At 33.3% G+C, this 26,400-nt stretch overlaps 1 protein-coding gene across 6 annotated transcripts in view; it reads left to right on the forward strand.

The window, feature by feature from the left end:
* LOC117172541 overlaps positions 1-26,400 on the forward strand; it is a 179,055-nt gene that overhangs the window by 114,451 nt on the left and 38,204 nt on the right. For 5 of the 6 annotated variants that reach the window (XM_033360577.1, XM_033360580.1, XM_033360579.1 and 2 more), the window contains one exon: positions 15,478-15,541. In XM_033360577.1, the coding sequence (XP_033216468.1) occupies positions 15,478-15,541 (64 nt within the window). The remainder of the gene's footprint in view (positions 1-15,477; positions 15,542-26,400) is intronic. The other variant, XM_033360582.1, reaches the window with a different exon arrangement.

The following is a 26,400-nucleotide window of genomic DNA, read 5'->3' on the forward strand; positions in this document are numbered from 1 at the left end:
TACAATTTGGGGAGGTGCGTCAAAAAGCTACATAAATCACATCCAGATCATAAAAAATAAATTCCTCAGATGTATCACAAATACCCCTAGATATACTAAGAACTCTATCCTTCACACGGAATTTCAATTACCATACATTTCAGAGTATATCGAAGAAACCGGCACTAAATTCTATTAATCTGTAGGATTATGACCTTTTGAACATATTTTCGCACTAGGGAAATATAATTTTGATTCATTTGGCAAACACGCGATGCTAAAAGACTTCCTCATGAAATAAGTCAACCAGCTACTTTAATTTTCGACCCCTCTACTTCCTCTGATTTTTCTTCTTTACTTTTCTTTCATAAAATAAATGATCAGAATGCGGGGCTTTTTTCCCGCTTGCGGGCTTTTTCCCCACATATAACGAACGCCACTTGAAATTCCAGTCATGTCGAATTTCTCTCCGTTCTCTTTAGTTTAGATAGTTCTGAAGGGGGATCATTAATCGCTAATTTGCGACTGGCGTGGCTTCGCTGCGCTGGCCGCCCATTGGTATGCATTGCATCTCACAAAATCACCTGCATGCCGCCTTCACAGAGGCGTCACACCCGATCCTCGTTGCGGGGAGTAATATATCCGCAGCGGTAGTCATCATCGACTTTAGAATGAACCGCTAGATCCCGTTATGGAGAGAATCACTTCCATTTTAGCGTAAATCGCCACAGCCGCAACGTTGCACAGTGGGGCAATATGTACAAAATTCTAGTCTCGATCCAATTGTCAGCTACTAACTCATGCGATTGCTATAATTGTGACATCTTAAATCTTTAAAGAAATTAAACAGGCTTGAAATCTAAACGAACAAATTGCCTCAAACTCTAGGTTTCCAAACCATACACTTTTAAACAATATACCACAAACACAATTTCATAAACCTGGTGCAGTCGAAACCTAGATCTTTAAACCTAAGACCATCGAACCCCCGACCTCAAATCCTAGACACTTAAACTCTACGACCTTAAATCTTACCATCTTAAGCTCTATACCAATATATCTTAGACCTTTAAACAATAGACACATAAAATGTTATTGACAAACAAACCCTACGCAATTATACAACACACTTATCAACCTTAGGCACTCGAACTCTAGATCATCAAACCCAAGATTTTCAAACCCTAGGTTCTTAAACCATGGACCTTGAAACCATAAACGCATAAACCATACACCCACAAATCCTAATCTCACAAACTTTGCACATCTTAACAACACACAAATAAACCTTGGACAGCCTAATCCTAGATAATCAAACCTAAGATTTCCAAACCCTAGGCTCCTTTAACTATGGATCTTTAATCCATAGGAACCCAAAATTTATTGTTACAAACCTTGCACACGTATAAAGTACACTTATAAACCTTGTAAAGTCGAACCCTACACCATCAAGCTTAGATCTTCAAACCCTAAGTTCCTAAACCATAGACGCATAAACCGTAGATCCATAAACATTAGTCTCAAAAACATTTCACACCTATACAGTACACTTATAAACCTCAAGAAGTCGAACTTAAACTATCAAACCTAAGATTTTCAAACCCTAGGTTTCTAAACCATAGACGCATAAACCATAAATCTACAAACCTTATTCTCACAAACCTTACACATCTATACAGTACCCTTATAAATCGTGGAAAGTCGAACCATAGACTATCTAAACTAAGATTTTCTAACACTAGGTTCTCGAACGCTACATCCTTAAAATGTAGAAGCAGAAAATCTAAAATCTAAATGAAAGGCTCACAAACTCTGTACACACAAATATTAGGTACATGAACCTTATCACGTATACGTCAAACCTAAAAACAGCAAAACTAAGAATATTTGACCCTATGATTTCTAACGCTGTATCTTTTAACCGTAGACTCTTGTATTCTATATATAATAACTTTATGGTCAAGATCGTTAAACGAAAACTCTTAAGCACCTAGGTTTTGTGAATTCGTGTTCTAAAAAAATAAATCCTTAAAGCCATAACCCATAATACAATATCTGCCTCCTTACCGCGTCAATGGTTAGACTGTTTAAGGTTTATTTGTGTATTGTTTAGATGTGCAAAGTTTGTGAGACTAGGATTTGTGGATGTATGGTTTATGCGTCTATGGTGTAAAGGTCTGGTTCAGGAACCTAGGGTTTGAAAATCTTAGGTTTGATAGTCTAGGGTCCGAGTGTCTAAGGTTGATAAATGTACTTTATAAGCGTGTAGAATTTCTTCGCCAATATACTGTTTATGCGTCTATGGTTTAAAGGTCTAAAGTATACTGGGGTAGGATTTTAGATCATAGGGTTTAAGATCCTAGGGTTCTAGGGTTTAGGTTTTGAGTGTCTTAAGGTTTGAAGGCCTAGGGTTAGACTATTCAAGTTTTATGAGCGTATTATTTAGGTGTGCAGGGTTTTTGAAATTTGAAAAATTTGAAAAAAAAATTAAAAGGGTATATGGTTTGGAAACCTAGGTTTGGATTGTATAGGTTTTATTAGATATATGTCTTTTTTCTTTATCATGATTTACGGTGCGATGCTTTCATTTTTTAATTTTTGCAATTTTTTCGTTTGGACTTTAAGCCTGTTGAATTTTTTTAAAGATTTAATATGTCACAATTATAGCAATTGTATGCGTTAGTAGGCTTTCTTCCAAGCATTCAGCATTTTTTTTAATTTGTTGAGAATTGGATCGAAGCTAGAATTTTTTTCCATTCTACCCACTGTGCATAGCCCTAGATACCCTGAACAACCCTTCTCTGTTACCAAACAACAAGTCGATCCTTCTCGAATTAAATAATGTAATCCCTACTTTATTTCATTTTACATTACTGAATCAGTCTCATCCCAGTGTCTACAGAACGTGGGATTTTTCGGCCCCCCACCACTCTCCCATCTGGGAGCGACTCATTCAAACGTAGTGTGTCGGTGAGTCGGCTCTGTTAAATGCTGTGAATCCCAGTCTCGTGTAAAGCCGAAAATGCACGAGCAGGAATCCGAGCTGTCCCGACCTCACGAATCTAGCTGCTCCTCAAATTTATTCAGGTTATGAAATCCCGAGTTACCTTAGAACCATTAGGCTTATTGCGAAGAGGCAAATGTAATAGAACTTTATGTTATTAGATATAGAAGAGAAGACTTCTGGGTCTAGAATGTTTCAAATTTAGTGCTGCATGCCTTCGTCATATTTTTAGTAAACAATGGATTTTTAACAAATAAAAAACAAATTTTCGACAAAATAGTTAAATTTTCAACCTAAGAAATTACTTTAAAAATACATTTTTTAACATAAACATTGTAGTTTATACTGAAGTTTGCAAAATATTTAAAAACTTGAAACAAATTCTTAAAATTGATCAATTATTCGTTGATATCTTCCAAAATTCTAAATGTCCTAATCATCTTTTAAAAAGACTCGAATTTTTCTAATATTTTTTTGAGAATTTTTATAGAAAACAAGCCAAAAAGTTATTAACTTGACCTCATTCAAAAGACTGATCATTTGACAAAAATGTTGTAAAATTTTTCTTTGAGAGTGGTGTGGAAAGGAATTTCATTAAAAAATGTGTGGGATTTTCTTAACAGAAAACTACATGAATTTCTGAACTTTCTTACTTTTATTTTAAGTGTATTTTAATCTGCTTTACATTTAGTGAAAAATCATATGCTGGAAAATGATAAGAGAAATATCTATTTCTTCAATTTCAACCATAATTTGAAAGGCGTTTCTTCATAGTATTTTACTAACTAATGGAGAAATTTTTATAATTTTATTCCTGAAATCTATTCCCTAAGGTCAAAGATGGTACACAAATATCGTAAAATTTAAAAAACACCAACTATTTATAGGAATTTTTAAAATAAAAATCATTGTGTATCATATTCAAATAAATTTGAGAGAGAGAGTACAGTTTTCATTTGAAATTTCATAACGGTTTTTTGTACCATGTTTGACCCTTGGCCAGAATCAAGGGAAAATGATCTTAAAATATGTTCATTAGTTATTAAAATGCTACAAAGACTTACCTTAACAATTTTTTTCTCTTTTTTTAATCATGAGATATTTCTTCATAAAATAAATTTTTTTGCATTTATTTTACAATTATTTACAATCAATTTCCAATTACAATGATTTTATAATTAAAATAAAATTTTAAAAGTTAAATTTAATCATTTTGAGATAAGTATTTTAAGGCATTAAAGATTTTGTAAAGATTTCATATACAATAAAATAAGTATTATCAGTTTATAAATTCATATGTAAATAATTATTATAAGATTCTTAAGAAAATTTATAAAAATATTTTTGGATATATCAGATGTGTCAGAAAAGATGCTGGGAGATTTTCAAGACATTTTATTTTTATTTTATAGGATTTTAAAAAATATTATGAAAATTTTTTATCTATTTTAAACTTTTTGAATTCTTCAAGATATTGGTAACTCTCTCGAGTTTTTATCAAAAATTTAAAAAATCATTCAAAATGTAGAAAAAAATTCTTCTAAATTTTCCCAAGCATTTTAAGAAACCATATTTATTCTCCTGAAACCTTTCGAAATTCTTTTAAAGTTCCTAAAGTTTATCTTGCGTTTATAAAACACTTCTAAAGTTTTAATTTTTTTGAATCTCATCAAGTCTACTAAATACTTCCTGAATTCACTTGATTATTTACTTTTTTTAAACTTTTTAATCTTATCAAATTGAAGCATTTTGCTTTAAAATCTTCTACACTCTCCTTTTAAATTTTAGGAAATCGTTTGATGCGTTTAAAAATCTCCTTGAATTTTGTTTAAAGTACATTTTTTAAAATAAAAAATTCTTAAAAACTTCCACACGATTATTAGAAAAATAATTCTGTTTTTCTAATCTTGTCAGACCTTTCAATCTCTAATCTTTAAAAATTATTCAAATTTTTCCTGGTTTTTTTTTAATTCTTCAAAATTAAAAAAAATGCCTCCAAAATTTTTCAGATGCTTTGAGAATATTTGAAATCTTTTGCAATATTTAAAAATATTTAAACAATCTTTTCAAATTAATTGTTAGAAATAAAAAATTGTGTTAATTATTCCTTTAAAAATCTTTGGAAGTTTTAATTATTTTCGAATCGTTTCAAATTTTTTGAATATCTCTAAAAGGTTCTCAGATTTGAAAGAATTATGTTCCTTAATTTTGCTAAAGTTATGTAATATGGAAAAATTACAACATTTTGCTTCAAAATATTTTACGTACTTTTTAGACATTTTAGGAAATAATAAAAAATGTTTTGTAATCTTTTTTCAATTTTCTGTTAGCATTCATTCCAAAAAAAGTATTTTATCGACTTTTATTTTTTCATTTTACATACGTATCTATTATATCTTATCAAAATTTAATATAAAAGTCTGAAATATTAAGTGTACTTAAATACTACAATTTTTAATGTTTCCATATTTTTAGAAATAATTCAACAAATTTTATGTATAATTAAAATAAACTTTTTTTAGATCTCATTGTACTTCTTTCAAGTTATCTTTTTTGAATTTTCAAAATTTATGTAATGACTTATTCTGATTGGAAATAATTGAACCTCTTGCGATTAAAATCGGGGATTCTGCTTGAGAAGAAATGTGCTGAAAGTAATTTAAAAAAAAATCATTCAAATTTTAATTTTAAAGACTGATAATTGTGCACAATTTCCAGGCGCATCTTTCTTATTCTTCTACAGGAATTTTTAGGGCTTTCAGTTTTTTAAATCAGTTTATTCTACGTTTCTAAAACTCCTCTGAACTTTAAATTCTTTTTTAATCTCATCAGTTCTACTCAATATTTATTGAATTTATTCGTTTATTTGCACTTTTAAAGAATTTGTAATGTTATCGAATTGAAAAATGTTGATTTTAAAACCTTTTACACTCTTGTTCGAAATTTTAGGAAATTGTTTGATGTGTTTAAAAATCTTCTTTAATTTTGTTTTAAAGCACATTTTACAAAATAAAAAACGATTGAAAATTTTCACACCCTACTTAGGAAAATAATTCTTTTTTTTCTAATCTTCTCTGGTCTCCGAATCTTTAAAATTATTCAAATTTTTCCTGATTTTTTTTATTTTGCAAAATTAAAAAAACATTGCCTTTAAAGTTTTTCCGATACTTTGACAATTTTTTACGCATTTTTGAATGTTTTGAAATGCTTTAAAATAATCTCCAAAATTAATTTTTCGAAATACAATTTCATTTCAATTATTTCTAGGAGCTTAAAATAATTTTTTTCATTTTCGTGAAAACTTACAAAATTCTTGAAAAATATTCACAAGTTTTAATTTTATTTGAATCCTTTTAAAATTTCTGAATATCTCTTAAACTTTTTCAAATTTAAAGTACATTTTTAAAGCAACGTATAATTTAAAAAATTGTTTAACAAAATGGCACAAGAAGGCCTAATAAGAATTATGTTCCTTAATTCAAGATATGAAAAAATTGACTCATAATTTTTTTAATTTTTCACAGGAATTTTAAGAAAAATAATGTTATCTCCTTGAAATCTTTCTGAATTCCCTTAAAGCTTCTAAAGTTTATTCGTCCGAAATTTTTGAAAATCTACATTTCCAAAAAATTTAAGTTTAAAATTAGATTTGAATCTCTTCCATCCTTCTAAATATTTCTTGAATTTACTGGATTATTTACGTTTTTTAAAACTTTTTAATCTTATCAAATTGAAACATTTTGCTTTAAAATCTTCTACACTCTGAAATTTTAGGAAATCGTTTGATGTGTTTCAAAATCTTTTTGATTTTTTTTAGTACATTTTTGTAAATAAAAATTATTGTTTAAATCAAGAATGCCTGCATTTTTACCTGAATAGTTGAATTTTCAGGATAAAAAAATCAAATTTTCAAGAAAATAGTAACATTTGCAACCAAAGAGATAAATCTTCAACAAAAATAAAAATCAAATTTGAACAAATTGGTTTAACTTTTATCCAAGTAGTTTAATTTTCAATTTATAAAAATCAATATGCAGTCAAAAATGACATAGTTACATTGTCATAAAGAAAGATTCAAGAATATACTATGCATGACGAAGTTCAAATGTGAATAACTCAGCTTAGACTTCCTTGATTTCTAAAAATTATGTGTTTTTTCGAAAGCTCTTTTAATGAACTTTAAGATCAAATTACTTAAGTTTGTTTTTAAAAAAACTAACCCTTTATTGCAAAATACAACATTTAAATAGATTTTTGAGAAATATCGACATCGTAGATTTAAAAGGAACAGTCTTTAAATGGAGTAGAATTCTTACCTTCTAAAACATTACATTGAACAATATGGGGGCAATATATGGGACGGAAGAGAGAGCTCTTTTCGGAAAATGTTGTTCTTTTTTAATTGAAAATAAAGTGTTCTTTGTTTTTGCTCCTGATACCGGAAATTCAGAGTAGAGTCGCTTGGCCATTTTGTGGTCAGTAAGGTGCCCTATAATATCAACACCAATTTTTGCTAAGTAACCTCTCTTCGCGATTTTGAGCACGGCTATTTAGAAAGATTAAGGCATTACCTTCTATTTCATAACTTATTAACCAAAGGACCCCGCACTAAATGTAAGGGAAAATGGCTTTCGGTGGATTTAGCTGAAACTTTGAAATTTTTAAGGTTATAAGTGCTGGATGAAATGTCCGTAAAAAAAATCCAAAAAAATGGACAGTTTTAGCGCTATGCGGCGCTAAGCGCTCAAGATCATTGAATAAAACGAATTACAACAGATTTTGTTACAAAAGCGATATCAACATAGAAATCACGGTTCAGATCGTGGTCTGACATATTTACGCTTACATCGTTGACTCATATAGCGTGCTTCTCAAAACGATCAAATGCTAAACGCCCAAGATTTTAACTTGACTAATTAATCGCTTCTTTAAAGGCAGAAATGGTACTCAAAGTAACATTAGTAACTAGTGCGTACATTCCGATAATTACATTGTACTGTTCTCAAGAGTTCCGAACGCTAAACGCTCATGATCAGTGAATAGAACGAATTACAATAGATTTAGTTACAAAAGCGATGTCAACATTGAAATCACGGTTTAGATCGTGGTCTGTCATATTTTCGCCTACACCCTTGACTCATATAGCGCGCTTCTCAAAACGATCAAATGCTAAACGTCCAAAATTTTAACTCGACTAATTAATCACTTCTTTAAAGGCAGAAATGGTACCCAAAGTAACATTAGTAACCAGTGCGCACATTCCGATAATAACAGTGTACCCTTCGCAAGAGGGCCGAACGCTAAGCACCCATGATCAGCGAATAGAACCAATCCCAGTGGCTTTTGCGAAATATTAAACTATTTCTGGCTCTTGATTCGGGTTCGCTTGTTCACCTCTATTAACAGCGTCTAGAATCCTTTGTAGCAAGGAAGTTTGAGGATACTTTACGTGTTGCTGGTGACGTGCATAACCCAAGAACCACAAAGCGCTTGCAATATGTGCGCAAGTGCCAAGAGTTCTGGCCCCTGACTTACATGTGCAGTAATAACCGAGAAGCGTTTCATTATTGTCTGGTCCTATGTCATCGATTTCATTGAACGCTATCCACAGCTGGTACCTTGTAGCATTTCGAAAACGAGAAAATACTCGTACTCTGATCAAACCAGGTTCATTAAGTCGCGTATCTAGTTGAAACTCCTCATCTTCTTCTCATTGCAGCTTGTCTTGAACGTAAGATGGGGCAAGTTCTAGTTGATACACGCCAATTGTTATGTCGCGTATTTCTTCCAATGGAAGGCGAGGAAATTGTGGTACTTGAAGTTCATGCAGGCGATTCCAATTTGCATTTCCGTAGAGCAAATTATCCACTTCTACGCGCGCTTGCACAATATTTGGCTCACGAGCTCTCGCTATATATTCTCTTGCAAGCTCTGCTGGTATCGATTAATTATGGCACCAGCAATACGAAAGAAGTCCCTTAGATTGTGTACATGTGCCATCGGAATGGTTTTCTCGAAGAACTTGAAAATGGACATTATGTGGCCATTTCTGGATTCCACTATCCATCTAGATTTCGTTATTAGCCGAGCTTCGTTTGCTTCTTCCGTTACCAATTGACTCTGTTCTTGTTGGAGAAATGGTGGTATCTTGGACACAATTCTTAAGTGTTCTAAAAGTGGTTGGGCATCTTTATATCCACGGTCCTCTATAAAAATATCACCAATGTCGAAAAATTCTCCCATACCTTCCACATCTCTTTCAAATTCGTTAATGAGCATTTGTGCGTCATTGTTTTGCGAGTCAGAAAAATATGGTCCTTGTATTTCAAGTATGTATCCGTCTGGAGCAACAATGAGAGCAGGATTAACCAAGTGACGTCTTTTATGTTTGCAGAATGACTGTCGAAGTACATGAAAGTTACTCCTCTTCTGCATGTAAGCATAAGTTCCATCGATGATAGCAATAGCTCTGGGAATTTCTGGTTGTGCATTATAAAATTCATTGACGAATGATGTCACGTGTCTTTCCATGAATTCCTCTCTGCTTATCGCATTAAATCCAATGTTACCAGGCACAAATCGCTGCATTAAAGACTCTCTTAAAGTAGAAATGGCCATGCTTGTAGCTTGCCCCCTCGAATAATGAAAAATCACTTTCAGAAATTCATCAGAAAGACCTTGACGCATTTTGCAAAGGAAAGTCAGCAGATTTTTTTTCGTCGCGTATCTGGCACCATGTCCATGTAACTGCGGAATAGCATCACAAAATGCATACAATTCTCTAAATTGTTCCTTTGTTACAGGAGGAATAGCTTCAAACTCTTCAGCAGTGAAACTATCTTCATTATTAAACGCCGCAGCCGCATGAACATTTGCTTCGTTACGAAGTTGCTGCAAAAACAGAAGCAACTGCTGTCCCAGAATCCTATACGGTCTATTAATCGCTTGTAGTCCAGGAAGCAAGGGGCCTAAGATGAAACCATGTTCATCCAAATGATTTAAGCATGCTCTTGTTTCTTCTAGAATGAAAATGTCCATGACAATAAAAGCGTTAACTCTACATTCAATTGAAAGCCTTGGAGTATTAACATCAGCATTACAGAACATGCACGTTTGCCTGTCTGTTTGTGTAAGAACATTCAGTCTTAAACGGCCTGTGTCATATTGGAGCTCCTCTATCTCATTGCGAATCGATTGATTGCAATTGAGACATAACCTACTCTCATCGGGTACTTCAAGTGGTTGTCTTCGAAGTTGAAGGCGTTTAAAAATTGCAATATTTTGCCTATCAGGATTATTATTTCCATCAATTCGAGACATTTGTCCTGGTTGATAGACTCTATCGCACGCATAGCAATTAACTCAAACTCTGAATGCCATTTTTTAAACCATAAGAGAAACAAGCTCTTATGGTCTTGAAAGGCAGAGGAATGTATTAATAAAACGAAAAAAAATTCAGAAACAACAAAATAAAACAAATAAACACAAGAAGCTAAACACAAAAAGGGAGTAAGAAATACAACATAATTAATACAGATGGGAACAGATAAGAATTTTTTTCCTAAGCTTACCAATAAAATTACTATCCGCTCTCGAGACCTTTCACAAAAGAAATGACAAGCATACCATCGTCAATGGAAATAATAAGTGAATGTAATAAGTGAATAATAAGTGAATGAATGCCGAGATTTCAACTTTTCTTAAGTCATTAGGCCCACTTTCAGTTCGTCGCTCATTCTGAAGTCGTTCGCTTTTGGCTTTAAAAAGTGACAGTCGTTCATCATGCAGCATTCACTCATTATTTCCATCGACGACGGTATGTTTGTCTGTCATTTCTTTTGTGAAAGGCCTTTGAAAAAGTGATTTCTTAGTCAAGTTCAAATCTTCTGCGCTTAGCGTTTGCCCGTTCTGAGAAGCGCGCTATATGAGTCATCGGTGTTGACTCATATTGTCATTGGTTTGGCTAAACATGTTACTGACCAGTTCTTGATGCGTGTTTCGTATACAGACATCGCTTGTGTCACTACAGCTACTAGGATTGGTTCTATTCGCTTATCATAGGCGCTTAGCGTTCGGCCCTCTGGCGAAGGGTACACTGTTATTATCAATGTGCGCACTAGTTACTAATGTTACTTTGGATACCATTTCTGTCTTTAAAAAAGTAATTACTTAGTCAAGTTCAAATCTTGGGCGCTTGGCGTTTGATCGTTTCGAGAACCGCGCAATATAACTCATTCGTTTGGCTAAACATATTACTGACTACTTTCTGATGCGTGATTCTTATAGTGACATCGCTTTTGTCGCTAAAGTTACTAGGATTGGTTTTATTTGCTGATGTTAAGCGCTTAGCGTTCAACCCTCTTGTGAAGGGTAGAATGTTATTATCGGTATGTGTGCACTAGTTACTCATGTTACTTTGGGTACCATTTCTGCCTTTAAAGAAGTGATTAATAAGTCAAGTTAAAATCTTGGGCGCTTAGCGTTTGATCGTTTTGAGAAGCGCGCTATATGAGTCAACGGTGTAGGCGAAAATATGACAGACCACGATCTGAACCGTGATTACTGTGTTGACATCGCTCTTGTAACAAAATCTGTTGTAATTCGTTTTGTTCACTGATCTTGAGCGCTTAGCGCCGAATTGCATTAAAACTGTCCATTTTTTGAATTTTTTTTACGGATATTTCATCCAGCACTTATAACCTTAAAAATTACAAAGTTTCAGCTAAATCCACCGAAAGCCATTTTCCCATACATTTAGTGCGGGGTCCTTTATTGTGTGCTGGCAGAGTTACGGTATTGCGATTAAAAAGTGAGATCTGAATAATAAACTGGAAAAATATATATTTGTGAAATATTTCTAAAATCTTTCTGAAGATTGTTATTACATTTCGAATTAAAAGATAATGATGTTTATAATTCAAAGAAGGTATATGTGAGTAATTCCTTATCAAATCATCTTAAGAATTCCATATATTGTTAGAAATTTTCATGAAAATTCTAGTATCCTTTCTCTTAGGTGTTAAAAGAAAAACGCTAAAATAATGTTTGAAAAAATCAAAAAAATTAGGAGCTATTTTAAATTTAGAATTTTGGTCCTTTTTTTAACTCTTATAACTTTATTGATTTTAATGATATTAAGATGTAAATTTGTTAAATTATTGAGGATAAGACGTAATTTTGAAGAAATATTTTAGGAATAAAAATTTCAAAAAGGTTTCGGATTTTTCAAAAACAATATTTTAAACTGAAACGAGAATTCGCAAGCGCGTCACCTAATTAAATTGAAATATTTTTATTTTAACGATTACGTGCGAATATTTATGGCAAAACATTTAAGTACAATAAAATATCCTCGTGAATTTTTATGCTTTATTAACTTGATCAATTTCAATCTTAATATTGCAATATAGCTTATTCTGAAATCCTCCAGAAGTAGTTCTTCCTTACAATTTTTTACGCAAAATAATATGAGCTATCGAACGCTCACTTTTCAGAGGGCTTTATAGGTATCATAACAGATGGTGGTTTTGAATAAAACATCTTACATCACTCATATGGTTACTTGTGATGCAATATACTATTCATGATAAAATACAACTGGTCTCTTCAGAAATTATATTCATATGTTATTTTTCGTCTTTAAAACTAAATACTCGACTTCTTTTTCCGGAATGAAAATGTTAGGTAGTAGTAATAGAGTGGTGCTAGTTATAGTGTGTTTTTAGTAGAATTTGAGGTGAGTTGATGGGAAGAGTATCTAGAGGGTTTTGTGAGTAAGGGTTTTTATTTTGGAAAGAATTCAAGTGTGAAGGATGATGGGATGGACATTATAAAAAGGTATAACACTTGGAAAGTAGGATGGTGAATATCGAAAAATAAAATCGGGAGGTTGGATTACGGGAGGGTGTGAGTTATGAGAGGGAAAGGTTTAGGGAAATAAATAAAAGATAAGAAAATAAAGATAGAAAGGATAGATGATAAAGTAGATGACAAAGAAGAGGTTACTATATGGAAGCCTAGAAGGAATAGAGGATGATTTAACATGGCTAAAAAAGAATATGTAGTATAAGTAAAGAAAAATAACGAAAGAAGAAAGAAGCAAGGGAAAAAGAACATGGTTTTAGAATGGCAGAATACAGCTAGATGGAGTATGGTGGGATTGGGATGAACAAAGGGATGAGATAGTAAGAAATGAGGTGTCGGGAAACTAGGAGAGAAAGGAACGGGAGGCAGAAAAATAACAAATATTAAGAAGCAAAAAGAGACGAGAAACGAATGTAGGGAAGAATGGAAGATATGTTACTGGAACATAGCAGGATTCGAGAGAAAGGGTACGGAGTTTATGAGAAATTTGACACAGTGGAATGTAGCAGTAATGATTGAGACTTGGCTAGATGAAAAGGGATAGGAAATATTAAGGGAAAGGTTACCAAAAGTATTACACATGGCAAGTTCAAAATGCAAAGAGAAATAATAAAAAGAGCAGAGAAATTGAAGGAAAAGTAGTGGGAGTAAGGAACGAATGTGTAACAGAGAGGGATAAGACACAGAGGAAAGTACACAAAGAAGGATTAGTAGTAGAAGAGGTAAAGATAAGAGGAGAAAAGTGGAAGATAGTGGGGATTTATGTTAACGATAATATGCAGGTGGAAGCATAGGAGGTGAAAGAAATGATAGAAGATAATAAAGAAGAGCTTAGCCTTATAATAGCTGGTGATTTCAATGCGAGAACAAGAGATAGAGAATAATTTTTGCATATACATTAATCTTCTCAGAAATCCTTTATCTACATTCATATTACGTTAAATTTTCGAAATAATCATTACAAGTCGAGAAATTGGCCTTCAAAAGTTGGGTAACTTTGACCAATAATATTTTTATTGTGATAAACATCATTTTACCGTTGACTGCAGATTAACATAGCTCATTCTTTCACTAATACAGGCATACCACGTAAGTCATATTTTTCACAATACGTTCGGAAAAAATACGTGTATGCGACATGCTTCAAAAATACCATGTAAGCAGCCCTCTCAATCACATTTGACTATACGAGGTCTGTCCGGAAAGTATCGGGCCTACCTTTATATCTCCGCGCTGGCGTTATTCTTCATCATCAGGTGGGTGGCATCCTTCAAAGTAATTCCCACTTGATTGTATAACACGGTTCCAGCGGTGTTTACACTTCTCGAAATAGTCCTGGAACTCATTTTTGGGGATGGCCTAGAGTACGCTCGTCGCATTATTTTCAACCGTCGTTTTATCATCGAATCGCTGTCCTTTAAGAGGTTTTTTGAGTCTTGAAAACAGCCAAAAGTCTCAGGGGGCTATGTCGGGACGGTACGGAGGTTGTCGAAGCAATGCGATACTGTGTTTACTCAGAAACAGCTGCACAAGATTCGATGAATGCGCTGGCGCATTATCGCAATGGAGAAGCCAGTCACCACTTGACCAAAAGTGCGGGCGTTTTCTTCTCACTGCTTCACGCAAACGTTTCAAAATTTGAACGTAATATTTTTTATTGATTGTCTGACCTGTCGATGCATATTCGTGATGCACAACACCTGCATAATCATCGTTTGTCGTAGAAATTTGTCGTCGAAGTTCGGCCAGAACGAGAATCACTATCAACAGAAGTGCGGCCTCCTTTGAAACGATTATACCACTTTTTTATTCATGTTTTGCTCATACACTCATTCCCAAAGCCCTTCTGCATCATCTGAATAGTTTCTGAACTTGTTTTTCCGAATTAAAAACAAAATATGATGCAAATTCGTTGATCTTTTTTTCATTTATTTTTAACAATCACAAAATCCGCCGAACTCAAAAATAGCTTTGTAAACAATATCACACTGCGCGTGAACTATACGTTCGGCAAGTATCAGCAAACAACCGACAGGTTCGTGAGGCTTTACTGTTGACATTCATGCCCCGCAGAGGTCGCTGGAACACTGGCGCGGAGATATAAAGGTAGGCTCGATAATTTCCGGACAGACCTCATATATTAATAATAACGCTGGTCGGCAACATATCACTTACGCACCTGCCAACTGAGATGCATTACTCCGTCCAATAAATTTACATTACTCCGCCCTATTAAATTGGCACTTGACCAATTAGAACTGATTTCGATATATTGTTTCACGTAGAGTCCGAATTTCATGGTTAAAATAGTGAAATGGTTCTAATTCTAATGCATAACAAACGAATCCGATGCTTTGAAGACTTTTTAAAGGGGTTTTCTTGATGAAAAAGACCTTTTATTTTAGGGCAAAAGTAACAAATAATATGAGAAAAATTTATTTCAAATTTTGCTTTCAAATTTTGAGAATCACACTTGAACACACATTTGAAGGTTACAAGAAGGCAAGCGCGACCATGGTTTCGGAAAACTGAAAAGTAACGACTTACTTTTAAAACAATATCTTTTCTAAAATTCAAGCCCTTATAATGAGTTCTAAAATTTCGTGAGATGATATAGTTTATGCTTTTAGCAGGAAGTACCAGCAGCACAATTCGACTGGAATGGTGCAGGACTCACTAATCCTTTAGAATCAAGTAAGTTCCATAATGTCAGTAGATTTTTGTAGTATATAACTTTATATTTCCAAGTTGAATATGCGACTCGTATATTATTAAACATCATGCAATTTTTATTGTTCTGAATATTTTAAAACTTGTATTAAATTCTACGTCATTTTGCAAAATATAAGTATTTTTTATCATGCAGTTTAGAATATAGTAAGGCTCTTAAGCCGATCCCGATATCCCCTATATTCAGCTGTATAGTACCTAAAGTCCCCTAAAGATTTCGTCCGTATAGTACCTTATTTTCAGCCGATAGCTTGTAACGTGACGTTTTTTTAACAAGAAAAAAATTTCAGTCTGATGTTTAGGTTAAAATAGGTTATGTTCATTTTTTTCTACGTTCAGAATTTATTATGACTGATCATCAACATTGATTTACTTATGATAGAATGAGTTAATAAGAAATGAAAGCTTTAATTGTAAAAGAAACGCCCTCGCGAAAATAAATACAAATTTAATCCCTGCTTAAAAAGCCGGATAGTATCTAATGTATCTGGATAGGATACGGATTATTATCAGTTTCTAGTCGGAAAATTACGCGGAATTTGTGTCCTTTTTTTAACCGATTCTATTCGACAATTAGCTGGTCCATAATATATATTCGATCGCTTTTTATAGGTGTCTGTGTCTATAAGGAATCTTTTCGATATGCATATTACCCTGCTCGGGTCTTACTCGGGTGCTATCCGGAAACTTACACGGTATTTGTGTCCTTTTTTTATATGGTCCTATCCAGCAATTGACAATATTTCCGCTGCCCATAATTCCCTAGACGGAATTTTATCGGGCTCTATCTGGATTTTTCAACGAAAAAAAATTATTTCTTCATTTATTGTTATATAATCTTCATTTTGTATAGTTTTTAAGTACACGATTCGCCAATACGGTACCTTACACACATAATCGCAAGCTTAAACGCTTTGAAAAATCGCACTTGCTGAGGATTCGAACCCTACCTAAACTTGTACTACACAGTGCGCTGTAGCTGATTCAGATATCGATGCGCTTAGAGCTTAATAAACTGTAATAGAAAACCCTTCATAAAACGCACAGTTTTCAATTTACCCAAATATTTTATAATACGTGATTACTCAGTTTTTAATGAAAAATAACAGTTTTGAAAGAATATTTAAAAATATGTTAAACAAAAAATCGACAAAATCCGACAAAGTCCCGCATAGGACCCCCTAAGATTTCATCAGGTGAATAATTCAATTTTTTGTGCCCGATGTTCTGACGTAGTTCCAGATAGGACCGCGTAGGATTTCGTTGCGCAAATAATTTAATTTTTTGTATCTGAAGTTCGCTTCAAAGCTGTACGGAACCGGATAGTAAACTAGTTTAAACTTAGATGAAAACAGTCTTCTAATCTATGTTACGAGATACTTCCAGATAGGGCCGCATAAGATTTCGTCAAGCGAATAATTCAATTTCTTGCATCCGATGTTCGCTTCAAAGACGTATAGACACCGATAGAAAGCCATTCTCGAACTTGGATGAAAATTATTCTAACTTAATCTCCGACATAGTTCCAAATGGGGTCTCATGTGGCGAATAATTAAATTTTTGTGTCCGATGTTCGCATCAAAGCCGTATAGAACTGGATAGAAAACCAATTCGGAACTTAGTTAAGAAGTCTTTTAACTTGAGCTCCGACAAAGTTCCAGATAAAGCCTCATAAGCTTTCGTTGGGTGAATAATTGTGGGTTTTTAAATAGCTAGATACTTGCGGCAATACCCAGTCGCCTCTCCCATGGTTGAAGGGTTTATACCAGTATATCAGGATACCCTTCGGCTTGTCAACTTGTACCAGGCAGAGGGCGAAGCGGCTAGAGCTATCAGTGAGACCAATGACCCCTGGTAACTTATGCGCATCAAAAATGTCATCGGCCGAACAAATTTTCCGATCCGATCTTGCCCGACCTTCTGACCTAGAAAATGGTTTGGTTAATTTCAGATGGTTAAGAATTCAACTACCTCACCGTATCATGCTCAAGCAAATCCGATAGAGAGAGAGAGAGAGAGAGAGAGAGAGAGAGAGAGAGAGAGTAAATAAGTGTTTAAAACAATGATAGCTTCATTTTTAGACAGTGAACGAAGGTCGGTGCGGCCATATTTGAGTTCGGAAATTAGTAAAACAAGATAGGAGATTCAAATGTATTGGAAAGTGAACTTAAAAGTAGTAACGAAAGTCATGTAAAATTTATTTATTTTTAATGAGTCAATTGTATAAAACTCTTAAGCTTAATCAAATTTAACATAATTTTAAAACACATAATATTAGGCCATTAAGATTATGCAATTCGTGGATACGCAAGTTAAATTATTGTTTATTAAAAATTAACATAAAAAATACAAGATAAAAATATATGACTAAAAAGGAAATTTATGATATGAGATAATCTTCAATTCGATGTAAAAAAGGCTATTTTTTAGGCTAGACGATTGTCTGCAGCTAAATATGAGAAGAAATGGACATAATTATGTAATATACGTCTAGAGATTGTGAAGTACACATTGAGGTTGTGAAACAAGTATAACAGAAAAATACTCATCTAAATTAATAAATTGCATTGTACTGAAACGTGTAGTACGCAATATTTCAAGCACCAAATGCACCAACATCAGAATCAAAAGTAATTTAACTTGGTAATAATACATTTCACTTTAACTCATCTATTTATGCATGGGGTTGAATTAAAACGTACATTCATCCAACCAATTATAGTAATATCTGAATATTCACAATTTTTTTAGAAATAAATTATGAAATAATTGTGGATTTAGTATTGTGAGATAGTAAAATCTCCAAGCTGCCCCAAATAGGGACATCATAAATCTGCAAGCTCTCACGGATATCTTATAAAAACCCACTGATTTTAAAGTCGTGATTATTATCTCTGATATCTCTTTTTCAAAACAAAAATGTTATTAATAAAATGCTTTTCTCGCCAGCATCATATTAAAGAGCATTCCATTCTTATTGCGTCTTTAATTTCTATACTGTATTGAATGTTTGTGATCAAAAAGTGTCGGAGCCCTCCCGCCCCTCCCCCATATTTCTCGTTTCGAAACTATTATACACTCTCTGTCTATCCAAAACGATAGAAAAAAGTGCAAAGCCATCATTTTGAATACGCCCGTTCGATAGATACGACAGCGCGAACTATAAAGAAGAAATTTGAATTTGAATTAAATATTAAAATTAAATCTTATAGCTCTTTTTCATTGAAATAATCTGTTTGTTTCAATGTGCGAGAGGGCGTGCGATCCTTCCTGGCGCTCAAGCTATAAATCCTATTGCGCAACACCCGTGTTTATTGTCAAGGCAGTGCTCCGAATTCGGATACTGTCATAGATTACACAGGCCTGCAAATAATGGGGTCATGTCAGTTGTTGAAAAGTGAAGGGTAATTTCCGTAGTAATTTTTTACGTAGAATCCGAGTCTGTGGTCAGAATTGGCCCATAACGTCAGGATTTTAAGATATTTGAGGTTATGTACCCAAAAAATGGCGTTTTTGGCTACTTTTGAGGTTATCTACAGAAGTAACAAAATTTTTTGGATTTTTTATTTAGTTGTATCATATAGTACTGCTCACTCTCTTTAATTTGAGAGCCGCAGAGTTCAATTGCCATTTTCTTTACCAAGTTACGCCTATTTGAAATGACGAGATATGTCCCATTAAGTCCCATTTTTTTAATATCTCAACTTCAGATTACAACGTAATCAACAACCCTGAATACCCCTAAGTACCCATTTTTAAGAGAAAACACCCAGTAGAAAATCTCTGCCTCAAAGTATTTAAAGCAAATGCTCAGGACATAATGGGACATATCTCATAATTTCAAATTGGCTTAACTTGATAAAGAAAAATGGTAATTGAAATCTTCGATTCTCAAATTAAAGAAAATAAGCAGTACTATATGATACAACTTAAGAAAAAATCCCAAAAATTTTGTGTCTTCTGTACATAACCTCAAAAGTAGCCAAAACCCCCATTTTTTGGGTACATAACCTTAAAATCCTGACGTGATGGGCAAATTCTGACCCCGGATTCGGATTCTACGTAAAAAATTATTTGGAAGATGATGCTCCACTTTCCAACAACAAAACCATGTTGGCCAGTGTTATTTTATATGGCCGTGGTTTTCTTTGCTTTTAACGTTCTGGCAATATACTTCTTAGGTGGAAGGCAAACCACGCGGAAAAAAATTTGGAGAGAGGGGGGTACAAGATACTGTGGAGCCAATGTTTTTCGCGTGGGTTGGACCTCTATCGGTTTGAGGGTGGAACCACGGTAGTTCAATTCTGTAGGGTCCCGTGTGATTCAACTAGCGAACGCGCGGCGTGCGAGTTATCGAGACAACATTGATTTTCCGTATTCGGGAGCGGATTGATCCAACACACAGAGCGCAAGCTGTTAGATGCTGGTATACCAGCAATTCGGAAGAAGCGTTACATAATGCATTCCACTAGCTAGACCGAGACTTTTAAACTGCCCCTTAACCCAGATGTTTTTCTGTGCATTACGCACAGTAAATGACGTCCTACTTTGCACGGCAAAATCATCCTCACCTTCCCTGCCATTCAGCAGCCTCCCTAGCCAGCCACATAATGAGAATACTCCCAAGCTAGGGTGGGCGGAGCTATCCGTCTTAGGTCATCAGTTATTCTGAAGAGCCTGACGCTCCGAACTTTTGTCTCCTCTATTTGTTCATTAATGATTTTTCCACTCAAAGTATGGAAAAGGCCTATGAAACGCAAAAACTCGGAAAGAAGGTTTTATTCCAATTCTTTTCGAATTTTATGGTACTTTCTCCGAAGTATCCCATTGTAGCTACTTCTTTCTGAACGTTTCCTATTTCTTTCCGAATAAGTGTTGCATTGTCCAATTTTATCTCATTCCGATGCTTTCCGAATTTTCACCTGTGTCCCACTGTTTATGCTCCTTCTGAATGTTTCTGATTTCTTTCCGAATAAATGTGAAATCTAAAATTTTATTTTTTATTTTCTTATTAAATAAATAAATGTATAAATATAATGAAATACAAAAAGAAATATAAATAAATCTATATAAAATATATTTTTAAAGCAACATTTTTCAGCTAAAATTATTGATCGTCAACCAAAAAAAAGAATGTTTAACAAAGTAGTTTCACTCTCAACTATAAGTTGTTATATTATTAATAAACAAAGATTAAAAAGATTACTTTTTAATGGAAGAGTTGTGATTTTCAATCAAAAAAATGCAAATTCCAACTAAATATATGGATTTTTGACAACAACAAAAAAACGAATTTGCAACAACACAGTTGAACTTTCTACAAAGAAGAATGACTTTATAACAAAATTGATGAATTTTCAACAATTAAATTAAATTAATTCAATTTTCGAATTGTTTCCTGTATGTCCCACTGTTCATTTATGCTCTATTGAAAATAAACTGTCGTATAAAAATTCTTCCAAAAAATCTAGAAATAGGAACATTTCAACTGCGCAAAAGAATGTGTGACTGAAATATTATAAACTCAAATTTCCATTATATTCTGTTTCGAATTGGGAGAGGTCTACTCGAACATAAATTGCGTCTCACTCTTTTTTGTCCGCCTCGCTCGCTTTCAGAACGCAACTGACTCCCTGCTCAAATGTTATGCCGGGCACGGACCCTCTTCGCTCCACACAGACCCAAACTCTCTCTCTCTCTCTCTCTCTCTTTATCTCTCGCGCATCTCTCAGATCTACTGATGTTGAAACAAAGTTCATTTGAAACAAAGCAATTAAATGTTGTTATATTTTTTGTGAGATCTGCAAGAATCATTATCATTGGCAGAGGTTGACACTCACTAACGACTTTTTTCAAACATATAATGACATTTAATTCTTTTGGTTCAGTCGACTATTAGTGCAATCGAATGCTTACTATCGATTGTGTTTATCGGTCGCACCACTGAAAGCGAGTGAGTGAGTAAGCGACCACCTTAGATCAAAATGGCGCTGGGGACGAACAGAGACGAGATGCTATTAGAGCTTCTTCAAAGATTCTTGACTAAAATCACAACAAATTTCGGATATTCCTAATGTTCCATAGAGCTTTCAGTAAAACAGGTCATTGTCCTCAGTCAATTTTTCACTAAACCTTATTTTTTATTGTGAATATGGAAATTGATAAATGTGATGCTTCTTTTGGCTTTTCATCGTTCAGTCAAGCTCCGTGCAATTTATATTTCATAGTGTATTATTTTTTTCATACAAAGAAGGAATTTGATCAAGCGCTTATTGTAGTGATTACAAATGAGACTTGGGAAAATGGAATATTCTGAATTTGGAATATTTAGATGTGATAATGCTTGGAGGATTAAAATAAATAATTATTACGAAAATTTTTTTGTATTTGATTTGGAAAGAAATTGGATACATTAGGAAGGAGTAAAGTGGGTAATCATTTAGAATAAAATCGGAAACATTCGGCGAAGTTCGGAAAGAAATCGGAGGCAAAGTTTCTATACAATTCGGAAACGAACTGAATCTTTTTCCGAACCCTTTCCAAAATATTTCAAAAATCTTTCCGACGCGGTCTTTCCGAACTTTTCCGTTTCTTCCACTAGGGAAGTGAAATTTTTAACATTTACAATTTTTTAGGCCCTAATAACTGAGCATGAAAAATGTATATAGTCTTAAATGAATGTTTGGGAACACATAGAATAATGTGAATGACATTTAATTACAAAACTAATTTAAAAGTTTATTATAACCATTTTTATAAACAATTATTGTGGCAATATATTAAAATTTGACATTTTTTCAAATTATAATTTTCTTAAATCGCCAGAACGACTTTTTGGTCCTTTCTCATAGATTTTTTTTGTTTTGCACTGGAAATGTTTTAAGCTATTGGAGGAATGACTGTTAGTCACAAAAGTATTAGAAAAGTTAACAATAATCACTGTTATTCACAATTCTTGTGGCAAAATATTTAAACTTAAGTTTTTTTTAATTAAAATTTTACTTTGATGGCAAATAAGATAACAAATTTCAAGTTTCGGCAGTATCACGTATCAAAAAATCTGGTTCCTTCAAATGAAAAATTGAGAAATAGAATTCTTTTTCGTAGCCATGGTATCCAGAGTTATGTTTTAATAACTTTCAGTTGTTTCAATATTCTCTTTCAGAAATATGAGCATTTCACTAAGTGTTTTCTTTTCACAGGTGAATTCTTTTCTGCATTACATTATATATGTTTTCTTTTTTTGTTTCGGCTTCTAATTCTGTGATTTCGTGTTAATAATAGATATAAGCTAAATAATTTTAGGCAATTGTAAAACAATTTGTTAAATGTTCTCAAAAAGACCCTATCCTATTTTTTATTTCTAATTCCAATGGAGGGGTGGAAGTTTTGACGCTGTATTTAAAAAGAGAATTTGTAAAAGAAAATGACAGAGTTCCGAATTTATGAAAGCTTGGTTTGACAATAAGTTTTTAGGTTGGTTGAACACATATTTTATCGTGGAATTTCAACCGGAAAGTAATTACAAATGTCAAATGGTGTCACAAATGACACCAAACTAAGGTGACTTTGGACCATGTTCTACTTCGAAAAAATGACGGAAATGAATGAAAATACGGGGAAAATATTCTGATATCGAAATAAGAGAGGCTTTTTTATGCTCGCTAAATCTATGTAATCGGAAGAAAGTATCAGAATTCATAAATTCAATTTTACCTTCCGATGAAAATACAAATATGAATCGTTTCCCGATTCGTTATACATCAGAAGAAGATTTACCATTAAAAGAGGAAGCTGATTTGTCTAAAAATCAGTATCACATGATCCAAATGCAGGCAAAAAAGAGAAATGTATACCCAGCATACGTCAATTTGGCAAAGGCTAATGAAAAACGTTATACACATTTGATTAAAGTAACGGAAAAGGGTTTTACAATCGGATTAAAATCTTTATCAGATAATACGATATCTTGGATTTTTAAATATCATGATATTTCTCTTCCTTTTATGGAAACAAAGAATATTCATAACTTGAAGTTAATTGTGAAATACGGTTGTGACGGTACTTCGTGCCAAAAAACGTACCAGGAAAAAAAGATGATCCAGATATGGTGGATAATAGTATCTTCACGGTTTCAATGGTACCACTCCAACTTCACTTAGAGGATTCGGTCAATTCTGTAGTGTAACAAAATGCTAATCCATCATCAGTCAGAAAAAAACCATTCAGTAATATCATCACTTCAAAAAGAAATCGATAAGATAAGATCCATAATAATAAAGAACGATTCAAACCGATGGGTTATTGTCAAAAGATTTTGCATTGGCTGAATATTATAGCGAATTCGGTAATCCTGCAGTGGTGCACTCCAAGAGCACAACGATCTACATCGAAGCGAGTCGGGGTGAGAAGGAAGAAGTAAGAAGGAGCAGGTCGGAGTGCCTTGGAGTACATCTGTGCAGAATAACCGAATTTGCTATTAGCATGCGGTGTTATGATTTATTCTCAATTTATTGCGATTGAAAACCCGACTTTTCCAAGTTAAGCTGCCAACATTTGGAATTTGTTTATCTAAATTGTTTATAAACATTTAAGTTGTTATATTTGGCTAAGTATTATCAAAGATATTTTTTTAAACAATATCCGTAGCTGTTATAGCGATGTAAGAAAATTAAAATTTGATAAAACCTTAAATTTTAATATTTGGTCACGAGAATTATTTATAACAATAACTATTATTAAATTTTCAAATATGTTTGTGACTAGCAGTCAATCGTCCAGCAGCTTAAAACATTTAATTTACATTATAATAATTAATATTGTTATATTTTTTGAAATATTTATTATTTTAAGGAATCCCTGAAGTCGTTCTGGCGATTGAAGGAAATTATGATTTCAAAAAATTTCAAGTTTTAATTTGTTGCCCCAAGAATTGAGGGTCCGGATTCTATAACCCCGTATGGAATGTTCCGCCTGTGAGTGGGGAGGTCCCTGAATGTCGCTTCAATAAATCGCGGTCAGAGGCTTCCCCACTCCTAATCGACCAGTTCTAGAAGGGGTTATAGAATCCGGAGCCTTAATGTATGTTTTTTCATACTTTGAATAAAAAATGATTAATAAACAATAGAAAAAATAATATGTTGTTTTTTTAAATAGCCACCTAATTTATGAAATATGCTTTTACAAAATAATAAGAGCAACAATTTTAAGTCATATATTTTAAAAAAATTTAATTGTAAGTTCATACTTTTTACAAATTTCGAAGGTAAACATTATCACACTTATTATCATTTTATGATCTAAAAAACAACCAAAATTGTCTTTAAAAAGTTTTTTTCTCGAAATAGTTTTGTTCCTTTAAGGGGTTAGTACAGGATCTTTGATGTTCTTTAAAGTTTCATTTTCATATTAAAAATTATGTCATTGATTCAAACTTTTTACACATAAATATTAACATCAAATACCATTAGAAAATTTCTTCATATGTTAATTCCATCAAAAATATAGCTGGTACCGCTGCCTAAAATTAGCCCTGCTAAAATCTGGTTGGCAGATCTCCATTTTTAAGCTTCTGCAATAAAAAACTTGACAATATTATTGAAGAGTAGAGTTGTTAGTTATGGTCGGGACTGCAGAAATTAAAATCCGAAAAAAATAATACAAAATGACGGATTTAAAAATTTTTCAACGTCTTTTTACTATAAATGGTTTTAAAAATGGTTAAATATTGATCAATAATAATTCAAGCGGTTTAGACGATAAACCCACATGTGCAGAATAAGCCGTAAAAATTTCAGCCTGATCGGTCCAGTCGTTTTTTTTATCATGTAAACCAGCTCGAAAAACATTGTTTCGAGAAAAACGCGTTAAGTATTTTTTTTTTCTAAAATACTCCGAAAAAATTATGATTTTTTGACATATTCCTGAATTTTCTACCAAAAAACCACTTCCACAGCATTTCTACATATATTTAATACAAGAATTCGTCATTTTTGGAAAATCGAGTTTTTGGAAAAAAGTTCTAAGTTTCTATACAAAAATTTTGATTTTATTTTAAGCATTGTTATTTCTTGAAACATTTTCTTTGATAAACAGTTGAAAAAAAGTATAATTTAAATATATACTTTTATTTGAATTTACTACTTAAAATTAAATCAATTTAATTGAAATTAATGTATAGTTGCAGACTACTCTACACTACTACAGACTGGACAGTGCTACTCGGCACCCTGTTAAGTCAATAACACTTTTTGTATTGATTCTACAACTGTTCTTGATTTTTTGTGTAAACGATTGAATTCGTAGATTCTTTTAAAACATTTCAAACTAAAACACCACATTTTGAGCCAAGACATTGCCGATGATAGCTGCAGGGCTTGCCATGCACACCCCGAGCATTTAGCTCACATACTATCTAGTTGTCCAACTCATGCGAGAACGACCTACATCCAAAGGCACAATGCTCGAATCAATTGTCGAGAATGGGAAGTGCCGCATATACTGGAACTTTATATTCTCCACAATTGTTTCTGTTGCTCACTCGAGGCCTTACATGGTTCTTCTTGATTTCGAGAAGCGAACCATGTTATCCCTGCGTGTCAACAATAGGCTAAAACACTTGCGGGAAAAATGCAGAAGGCGGTATTCCTTGGATCGCTCCGTGTTCTCAGGGTGCACGAAACTTTTGCCGGATCGTCGTATTGATTCCGTTATAGACTGTTACCACCTATCTCACGGTCGTGAGACGTGGTTATGGCTGAAATTTTACCGCGATTTCGCTGGGAGCGGATGCAATTTTTCAGATTAGCAGCCACTCCCGGCGA

Source organism: Belonocnema kinseyi, chromosome 5 (genome assembly GCF_010883055.1).
Source record: "Belonocnema kinseyi isolate 2016_QV_RU_SX_M_011 chromosome 5, B_treatae_v1, whole genome shotgun sequence".
Taxonomy (NCBI): Eukaryota; Metazoa; Arthropoda; class Insecta; order Hymenoptera; family Cynipidae; genus Belonocnema; species Belonocnema kinseyi.